Below are 10,426 nucleotides of genomic sequence, written 5' to 3' on the forward strand. Positions count from 1 at the left end.
GTAAAACGGCGAATACTGAACTCTATGCTCCGCCGAGTCTCTGGAGTGGAGGAACACTCTGGGTACGACAGGAGCTTCGCTCGGTCGCTCTCTATCCAAAGCAACTGTCGAAGGAGCGGGTGGCATCAAACCACTCGAGACTGTTGCTCGCGTCGAGGTTGCTCAAGGCCAGAGGGACCACTCGGCGGGGAGAACTGCCTCCTCGGTACCTGGATTGTGCTTGTCTCAATACATTCGAACTTTGGAGCGCCGGTAGCACTTGAGAAAGAGAGAGATCTTCGTCTGCCTGATACAGAGCGGTTTAGCTCTTCTGCAGGCTGCTTGCATCTTGGGCTCGTGTGGAAACCAGGAATGACCCTGGTGAGGATGCCTAAAGGAGTTCAATTTCCCTAGTCTTTGCCCATTCTCTCAGGCTCAGGAAGGTAGCGAACACCGTTTCAAGCCCCCATAAGCCCCAGTTGAAACATGGGGGATTTTCGTACCGACAGTAACCCCTAGCGGCCGTGATGGACAGGCCTTTGTTACCAGCCACCAAAGCTTGATCGGCGATGACCAACTCCGTGCCTCCTGCAACACCTGCTCTGTTGGTTGGCGACCCGTACTTGCAAAACCACAGTCAATGGTACTCGTACACGGCAGAGATCGAGAGCAGCACGGGCGTTTGGAAGTGGAGGAACTTTACCATCATAAAATACGTACATATTGACACGGAAAGGGTATATATGCAAAGGTATCGTACAATATATACAAGCCGGGGCAGCACTACTGCCGCCCTCGTCACCAAGTCCTGTGGACGTGGTCTGGAGTCGGTTGCTCCGAAGAGCCTCCAGGTGTAATCGTGGCCGTTCAACTCGTGTTCGCGTTCCCCTGGTTTAATTCCGTCGCTGGATAGATGATCCTGTTTCGAAGCTCTTGAAGCTCGTCCGACACATGCAACGCTCGGCTGGATGCGTGATGTGGCTCGTGCTGTGAGACCGTTCCTCCAGCTAGTATCTTGAGACCTGGACAGTTGTGGTTTTCGTGATCGCCCCTTGGACTGGCTTCGTCCATTGATCGTCGGTGCTGACAGCATGAAAATCTTGTTCCAACATGATCTTGTCGCTATTGTCATCGCCTGCGGTTACCGTGCTGGTTACCATCGGCACCTTTTTGCTCGCGCCTCTGTGTAATTCTCCCAATTCTGTCGACTGCCGCGAATCGAACTGGTAGTAATGGCTGGCGGGCTTGCGGGAAGAACGTTTGTCGGTTTTGCTTTTGCCGTAGGCAAGCCCGTCGGCATCGTAGCCATAATTTGCCCGATTTTTGCCCTGGCTCGACGTGAATTTTTGGGTGACACCACCAAGGACCTTGGCGAATAGAGGACGCAGCGAAGGTAGAGAAGCAGCTAAGATGCCGATATTGAATTCGATGTTGTTCCACATGAAGAAGGAATCGTGAAAGGTCCAGTCAGGGTCGGCGAGAGCATGAGCCTGCTTGACCGTTTTGATGATACTCGAGACGCAAGCGAAAAGGCCCAAGCTTAGGACGAAACACAAAGTCAGCTTCGTGCGCAGATTTGCTTGCAGTTTCCACACCACTGGTATTGGGAGCAGTGCAAAAAGAACGTCCGTTGCGATGTTGACGCTGCTGTTGAAGATACCAATGTTTGTAAAGGTGTTATTGCTGAAACATTTGGCTTGCCCGTTCACTCGTAGAGCAAAGTTCCAATTTGCATCGACGCGCGTGCCGCAGTTGAAGATGAGAGTACCAGCGCAAGAAATCGTAAAGGCAACGAGAAAGACAATGCATCCCAGAAGAAAACGCTGGTAGTTTTTGTTTGGTACGAATCTGCGCAGGAAGAATGCGATGGAGATCTTGACAAGGCTAATGCCGACCATGATGATGATGGAATGGAAGAAGCGCCAGTGCGAGAAGAGAGTTGCATCAGGCAGGCTGACAAGCGACGGGTGCCTCCCTAATTCTCCAGCATTGCTTTCGCCCACGAAACAGACAATGACGCCAATCTCACAAATCTATTAGAACAGCAAGAGTTAGGTAAAACACCCGGTGTGAAAGGAACGCCCTTTGGATCACTAACCGCTGCAGCAGCCATAATATAGTCGTCGACGCCGAGGCTTTTGAGCATGAATATTCTCACATAGAGTCGAAGGAGAACGCTGAGGATGGCCACCCCTCCGAAGGTGCCGTGTATTGCGAGGAGCACACCTGCGTTGGATTCATCCTTGTATTGAGGGGGAGCAGCAGCATCCTGCCGCTCAAAAAGCTGAGAAAGACCCGAAATGACCATGGCGTTCATGAGAGTGTGTCAACTATCACAATCCAGGCAAAGCAGTAGTAGCTGAGCTGTAACATTTGCACAATGCGAGATTGACGAGTCCAAGGTGCCGGGTCGAGATGGGTTTAAAGCTCTTTGCAGTTTCAAGTTGGAAATGCAACCTCGTTATGAGCTCGCTTGTCTCTGGATGAAAATCGGGAGCTTCTCCTCTGAAGCTCCTTCCCTTTCTGCGGTTTCAAGACAAGGAGAACTCTTGGGCGGGGGCGGGCAATTTTGGCCGACATTTGATGCCTTAGCGTTCAGCGTCTTTGTAGCTATACCATTTCCAAGATTCTACAGAGTCACCCTTGGGCTAGTGTCTCGTCGCATTTCGTTACTCACGGTATGGTTATTGTGCCTTGTCTGGGACTTGGTCGAGCACCAACGTAGAACTACTTACCGAGAACGTGGATATTGGACACCGGTGCATTCTTCGCGCTGGACAGATACCCCTAGCGTCTTGTCCTGTACTCAGGCCAGAAGATGAATCGTGGACCTGAAAGCTCCTCCTACCGTCAAAACTTGTGGTCGATCTGTGACTTTGGCGTAGTGGAACCAGACCGACGCCTCATCCAGGAAAGATCGCCGTGTGACTGCAGGGATTCTTGCCTTCTGTGGTATAATGGTGGCGCCGGGGAGGGCGGAGGCATCTGGTCGAGGGGTTGCCCTTTGCATTAACGTTGTGCAATAACACTGGGCTCTTTAGCCCATGTGGTACAAAGGATCAGTGGCTGGGTGGTTTGTGCATGGATCATGGCTCAAGGTCTTCTCACGCTCAGACACAAGGTTGCACTGTAGCGCAATAACAGATCCCAGGCCAGGGGAGAGAAAATGCAACCGAGCTAGGGATTTACCGGCCCTGTCGGCGCACGAAAATGCGAAGAATACCTTTCGTGGCCAATGTTCGGCCACGCCTTACTTTTCGTACGGATTTCTAGTTCACAGACCCGAAAAGGAGGCGGAGACGAACAACACGTCAGGATTAGAAGTATGTAGTGTAGGTATAGTAGCTTGAAAACGAACGTCTTCCCGACTCGCGGCATACAATAGAAACGTGAAGGGGCCCTGGATCAGGGTGATCGGGATGGAGAGAAAATTTCGTAGGAATGGCACTTGGGCAGGGGTCGGAATTAGCCTTTTACGCCAATGTGAGCTATTCCTCTTATGATATAGTCCCTGCCATTTTACCCCAGGAGGTCTCTTTAGCGCCGCTCCACTTGTCACGCTCCCACTGACCAGCCTGGCCATTCTGCCCTCCAACCCATATCCCCTCTTCCTGCGGCCTTTAAAGCATTGCGGATCTACCATTTCACTCCAGAAACAGCCTCTTAGGTCTGTGTACCGAGTAATCTGCTCTCCTCTGGACTTCTAGCTGAACATCCAAACTTCTTCGCTGTCAATTGAGGGCGCTGAAAATTGCAACAACTCTGAACCTCTCTTCGGATGGACGGTGTGCCGAGTGACCGCCCCAGCATGAGCCTTTTTCACCTGCAATCTTCCAGGCTCTCGCCAATGCATTCCATTGCATTGTGGTACAATTGCCGAAATCAATTCATGGCCACTGGGTCCATAAAAGACAATGATCGGCGCAAAGCTCCATCAAGTTACAGGGTTCCGTTCTCACACACCACTCACACAACCTATCCACTTGGGTCCTGAGGCCCAGACCTTTTCCTCCCTTGTGCCTTTCATACACTGATTCGGTCGTTTATCTAACTGGAAACCCGAGAGCCTTTCGCTAGACTTTCGCTCCGCCTACTGACGAACATTCGATAGTTCTTAAATACCCGAGATGTTTTTACGCGCGGCCTCAGATAGACAATTGAATGCAGACCTACAACGACCCCCATTCGTTTCCCCTATCTGACATCTCGCGTGGCCAGCTAACAACCTCGTGGCAGTTTTAGGGGCCCAAAGGGGACTGTTTATAAACTGAGCGGAGGTGCCAGGATCCAGGTTTTTCTCTTCTCCAGGGAATTCTGCCTCCGCGACCAGCGTACCACTTGGTTCGATTCCTGACTTCAGGTATCGACCGTCCACTCCCTTGACTTTATTTGAACAAATTTTGATATTCTCCGTTAATCCCCGAGACCTTTTCACCATGCATCTTCACTTTCTTCTTCCGGCCTTGTTAGCCGTTGGCGCTACACGTGCGGCACCGGCGCCTGTCGAAAACACCTTCTCGGAGCGCGATGCCGCCGTATCTGCTGCTTCGATCTACATACCGGCCTCGACCCTTAAAACGGATATTCTAGCCGCCAAAGGCCTTGTCAATCTGGCAATCTATGAGCTGACGAACCCGTCGAGCGGAAGCTGCAATCTGCTCAATGCAGCTGTGCGGAGAGAATGGTCTACGCTCTCGAAGGACGAGAGGCTTGCTTACATTGAGGCCGAGTTGTGCCTCATGTCGAAGCCGACTCAGGACCCCAATTTCGCAGCCGGCGCAAGATCCCGGTACGACGACTTTGTTGCAGTCCATATCAACCAAACACTTTCCATCCACGGAACCGCAAACTTCCTGGCATGGCACCGTACCTTCACCTGGAACTTCGAGCAGGCACTACGAAATGAGTGCGGCTATACAGGGTACCAGCCGTACTGGAACTGGGGAAAGTACGCCTTTGACCCCCTCAATTCCCCCCTGTTCGACGGCAGCGACTACAGCATGTCTGGCAATGGTGCCTACGAGGCACACGGCTGCACTGAAGCCCTGCCTACGGATCTGAATTGCATTCCTCCCGGCTCTGGAGGTGGCTGTGTGACCACCGGGCCCTTCAAGGATTACGTCGTCAACTTGGGTCCTGTTGCCCCGACGTTGGATATCCCGGGAATCATTAACTACTCCAACCCGAACCCTCTCGCCTATAATCCCCGCTGTCTCCGTCGCGACATCTCATCCTGGGTCTCTTCCAACTGGACCAAGGACTCGGACTCTTACGACCTGATCTCCAACTACAACGACATCCTGTCGTTCCAGAACCGCATGCAGGGTGATTTCAGCGTCGGGTTCTACGGTGTCCACACCGCCGGCCACTTCACGACTGGCGGCGACCCGGGCGGTGATCTCTTCTCCTCTCCCGCGGAGCCGACATTCTTCCTGCACCACGCCCAAATTGACCGGACTTGGTGGATCTGGCAGAACCAGGACCCCAAGAACAGGAGGAACGCCTTTGCAGGTGGTACTTCCACCCTGGATCCCGTCAACAGCCCGCCCGGACAGCTTACCGACCCGATCAACATGGGCAGTCTGGGACAGACGATCCAGAACCAGGACGCCTTGTGGTCGACTGCAGGTCCTTTCTGCTACATTTACGTCTGAAGGAGGAGGTGGTGGAGGAGGTGGAGAAGGACAGGGTGTGCTTGTTTGTACGTCACGACCATTCTCAAACCTGGGTACGCAATAGAATTTCACAGGATTTCACAGCAAGCATTACACGGTCAAACTTATCGGGCATAGTACTTAATGTTTATTCTTTAGTCCAGTTTCCAGTCTGGACGAGTCTCAGAGGCATTCTTTCTTTGCGCCCTTTTGCACCCCCCGAGCCTTGTTCCATGTGATTGGCCATGACTTATTTGCTCCGTGGTGAACTGCAATCCCTGCCGAGGCTGAAGCTTTGGGCCTGCGGTGTCAAGTCGAGGCTGGCTGCTAGGACAGCCATCAGAGATCCAACCAATTTTGTCACAGGCGGAGTGTAGTGAGGCGCATGAGGTGAAATGATACTTGGCTGACTCCCTTGTTTGAGGTTCACTGTCTGCGTCGTCGCGAACGGAGCAAAGGAAAAAGAAGGGGCGAACTCGCCTATCTATTTGTGTGGCCGACGATTGGTCGCGCCAAGGTCTCTCAGCCGAGCCGCTGAAACCGCAAGGCTGACATCAAAATCAAAAGGGCCCCCTTGATCATTGTCCCCCACAACAAAATTTGTGGGCATACAAAGGCACCACAAGGCAGTCTTCACTCCACAGCGCGTTTCCCACCGCCTGAGCCACTTTCAACGACCCGAATGACGACACAGCGCTGAAACTCGACATTTCTCCCCGCCAGACCTGTGCTGGAACACAAAGATCGGAGAATCCTATTTCGGACACGTCAACACAGCCACCCCCCTGCCCGGTCAGTCTGCTCAGACTTCAATATCACTTGTTATTAACAGTCAGGAAGTTCTAGAGTTTCTTTTCTCTAGTTCCTTTATTCCTGGCCGGCCACTTTTCCGAAGATTCTTTCGTCCCCTGACCGGTTACGCTGTGTACTGATCACCGACCGCAGGAATCTCCGCAGGTGTGTATGCACGTCCCCCAAACCCTTCTCATCCCGCCCAGGTCGAAGCTAGCATGTGATGAATCGCCGACCGGTAACTTGCGTGTTTTTTATCCAGGCTAACATAATCAGGCAGGCAGGCAGGCGGCTTGGCAGACAGGAAAGGACACAACTTTCGGACACGCAGCAAAGGAACAGGATGTTCGACCTGGTGAATTGGATGATGCTGATGTGCTGCTGGTGCTGCGACCGCAAGGACAAGGACGAAGAGGAATACGACATTTCGGATCACAAACACCAACGTGAGCGGGGGAGTCGAGGCGGTCCTCGAGAGCAGGCCGACGCCGACGCCGGCCCCCAGGGTCAGGGACAAGCGCAGCCGAAGAAGAAGACGCCGCAACTCGCGCATGCGCCACAGCTGGAGACCGAGACATGATCGGAAGAGAACGCAGTGCGTCTAAAATCTTGATGCCGTGGGTTCTGCAATAGAGTCCCGAGACGATCGATTCGACTTTGAGAAATGCAAGCAACGGCCCCCAAAGGCCTTCCGTCCACATACCTGTCCGCTTCCACACCACCACATCTCGTCGCAAAATCCCCCTTTCGAAAATTAGAAGAACAAGAATCGCAACCTCCCTCATTTACTCACCCATCCACCTACCCACCCACTCACTCATTCCTCCTGGAAACTGCCCCCCGGCGGCTCCTCCTCATACTGCACCGCCCCCTCCGGCACCTCCACGACAGCCGACCGGGTCCAGATATGCACGGCGCCTCTCATCATCTCCTTGCTCAGGCCGTCCAGACACCCGGCCTTGACGCTCAACATGGGCGCGGTCTTGCCCTCGCGCGACACGTGCACGTGGACCAGGCGGCTCCCGCACCCGGTGCAGAAGTAACCCTCCGTGGAGCCCTGCGCGTTCGGGCGCGTGTGCACGGCGATGGCGCCCGGGTGGGGCGCGAACCGCCGGATGTCGAAGAAGGGGAAGATGGCCGTCATGCCGTAGGTCGACGACGACTGGTGCCGGCACTCCGTGCAGTGGCAGATGTACAGCTCCAGCGGGCGCGGGAGCGGCGTCGTGAAGCGGATTTGGCCACACTGGCACCGTCCCTCCATGTTGGTACAGGGGGCGCGCTGTGCGTGTGTGTGTGTTTTGCTGGCGAAGCACAAATCTCCCAGGCTTTGTAAACTGTTTGTTCCCGTAGAGGGGAGGGGGGCTTGAATGATCGAAAGAAGTTGACGTGGATTAAAGGCCAGACAGCTCTGATTTCTTGGTCTGGATTGGTGTTTACGACATCTGTGCCGCCGAGCCTTTTCGCGGGGAAGGCTAAGCAACGGCATTTGCGCCCTTCGACCCCTCATGTGAACTCGTCGTAGATCCTAGCGCTTCCCCCAGCAGGAGCCAAACACTGGGATGTATTCCGAAACTCGACGAGGCCTTCTCCAGCCACGGCGACCAATCCGTCGATAGCGAGCCCATCCGCCGACTAAGATCCTAGGTTGACATTCTGGGTAGTCACGTAACGAGGCCAACGGCGGTGATGCGTTCAGCGACGGGCTCAGCGATGCTAATGCCGCGAAAATGGGGATACAAAGAAAATTCATCATTCATGCCAGAGCCCGCAGAGATAGGCCTGGGTAAAGTCGTGTCTGGAGCTCTCTGCTAAGTTGCGACTAAAAGTATACCGTGGCGGCATACCATAATCGCCCTTTATTCGATAGCCGCTCAGTGTTCCCGTGTCACATTGTAAGCGCCTTGCTTACACCTGTGTGACTGAACTTGTGGCCTCAACGCCCCGAACGCGAATCAACCAGCAGAGGCTTTCCCCTTCTCCCTTTCGGGCAGGAATGACCTTCGATACATGTCTTGGGTCCGCAGAACGAGTCTTGCATTTAACATCAGAAGAAGAACAGAAGAAACCCCATTTCGCCGTCGGTTAGGGTCGAGTGTGATTGTAAGCCGCATGCCCCGTTTCCGTACCCGGGCAGCAGATCTTGGAGATCGCATAGACGCGGATGTCGCTGTCGAGGCCCGCTCAAGAGACCTTGGTTCAAACTACCATGGCTCAGGAGTCAGGACCGCCGATTGGGCAACCTTCGAGGCTCCGAGAACCGTCGCCCCTGCCTTCGTACACTGGCGGGCAGAACATAGGCGTATTCCGTTGAGATTCATTGGTATTACCCTGGTGATGGCCTACCTTTCGACGAGGGTGTCTTCTGGTTCGTTGGCGGCGAGGGTTGCCCAGGAGGCTTAGATGCAAACTCCCAAGTAGCATACCCCGGCCGCGGGTTGCCGGTTCGCTCTACCCAGCTTTCCTGTCGGGCGATCTCTTTAGCCGACAGCTAGTGAGCTAAGAAACGGATACTTACGACAGCCCGCTTGATGATATTCTTACTTCTGCGAGTCCAGCCATCACCTGCCCAGAAGTTGGACGGCAGCCCGAATATTGATTCCACTCTTCTCCTGACATCACCAAAGTCAAGAGATTTGGGTGTCTTTTGAAGCATGTCGTTCACGCATTTGATTAGTGCGGTCACTATATCATCTGCGCTATAATCCGCCCTTCTTCTCGGAAGCGCTGTTGGGCTAGAGGGCGACTTGAGTGAGGCTGATGAATTCCATGAGTGTGTATCTGCCTCGTCAACGCCACGCTCAGCACGGTAGAGGTTCTCGAGCAGTGTCGTGGCAATTGCATTACTACCTACGTTGTTACCGTAGACATCCGCAATCATCTTCGGTCGTGACGCCATAGACCGGTCACCAGATGAAGTCCTCTGCCACGACCTTTGTGTTTGTGGTTGTTGGACCCATACTTGGGTGTCGCGTCGAATGCCATCCGGAGTGCGTTCTTTGGAAGGAGTAGCGTTCCTGAACACGGCGGCAAATTCGGTCCATTGCAGTTTGTCCTGAATACTTGAAAACTCAGCAGAGAAAGGTCGGCCTTTGATCAGCCTGATGCGGGACGCAATGTCCATGTCGATCAAAAATGAGCTCAAGAAGGATGCATAGGTGTTGTCGCTCGACCCGCCGAAGAGCAATGTTTTGCAATGGACATTGTGGATGTAGAGATTGATATGCTCTGTTAAAGGAGTCAGCTCGGTTCTAAAAAATGGTGGCCTTCGGTATATTCTACCCTTCAATTTGGTATCCGCAGCTTCTTCATGATTTCCTGCATCCATAAAGTCACACAGCGGATGCGCCTTGTTGAATCCGAGGACAAATTGATTGAATGAAGTGGCGCTGGGCAGAATATTCATGTCCGAATAAAACTTGCTTAAGCCTTTCAGATTGGCGTAGACCCGAATGACGATCTTATAATCATGCTTGAAGTTGTTGTCGTGGCGCAGATACTCGAAGACAGCTTGTCTAAGAAGCTTTGCGGCTTCATCGCCACCGACGGCACCTTTCTTCACCAGCTCAGTCAAGAACTTGGTCACTCGTCAGCCTTGGGTCGGGGGGAGTAGCCAAGAAACGATTGCCAACGCTGAGGAAATCATGTAGCACGTACATACATGTTGTCTCCGTCTATCAGGACCATGATAAATGCGTTTCTGTCCATTGCCTTTTGCATGTTGTCAATCTTTTGGATCAACCTTCCGATAAAGGTATTGCGAGCCTCATCTGCCTTCTTACATTCCAAGTGCTGCTGTACTAGTGAATTTAGTGAATCCATGGTTGCTCGCCCTGACAGTGGCCTTGGTAGCTTGTTTCAGCCGTTCTGTGCATACCAGCTCAAACAAAAGGACTACAGCGAACACACAAAGAACACACAAAGAACACACAAAGAACACACAAAGAACACACAAAGAACACACAAAGAACACACAAAGAACACACAAAGAACACACAAAGAAC

At 53.0% G+C, this 10,426-nt stretch overlaps 3 protein-coding genes across 3 annotated transcripts; 2 read left to right on the plus strand and 1 right to left on the minus strand.

Moving 5' to 3' along the window:
* The first annotated feature begins 4,123 nt into the window (after positions 1-4,123).
* Positions 4,124-5,820, plus strand: PV07_01712 (uncharacterized protein). Its single transcript, XM_016388273.1, has one exon. The coding sequence runs from the start codon at positions 4,416-4,418 to the stop codon at positions 5,631-5,633; it is 1,218 nt and encodes a 405-aa protein (XP_016255201.1). The 5' UTR covers positions 4,124-4,415; the 3' UTR covers positions 5,634-5,820.
* An 878-nt stretch (positions 5,821-6,698) lies between these two features.
* On the plus strand, positions 6,699-7,558 carry PV07_01713 (uncharacterized protein). The gene has a single exon (XM_016388274.1). It carries the CDS (start codon positions 6,769-6,771, stop codon positions 7,003-7,005), a length of 237 nt encoding a protein of 78 aa, XP_016255202.1. The 5' UTR covers positions 6,699-6,768; the 3' UTR covers positions 7,006-7,558.
* A 1,190-nt stretch (positions 7,559-8,748) lies between these two features.
* On the minus strand, positions 8,749-10,346 carry PV07_01714 (uncharacterized protein; the record flags this gene model as incomplete). Its single annotated transcript, XM_016388275.1, has 4 exons — positions 10,080-10,346; positions 9,705-9,999; positions 8,941-9,650; positions 8,749-8,886 (listed from the first exon to the last, which is right to left on the minus strand). The coding sequence occupies exons 1-4, from the start codon at positions 10,242-10,244 to the stop codon at positions 8,749-8,751; spliced, it is 1,308 nt and encodes a 435-aa protein (XP_016255203.1). The 5' UTR covers positions 10,245-10,346.
* Between the last annotated feature and the right edge of the window lie 80 nt (positions 10,347-10,426).

This window comes from Cladophialophora immunda (genome assembly GCF_000835495.1).
Source record: "Cladophialophora immunda strain CBS 83496 unplaced genomic scaffold supercont1.1, whole genome shotgun sequence".
Lineage (NCBI taxonomy): Eukaryota > Fungi > Ascomycota > Eurotiomycetes > Chaetothyriales > Herpotrichiellaceae > Cladophialophora > Cladophialophora immunda.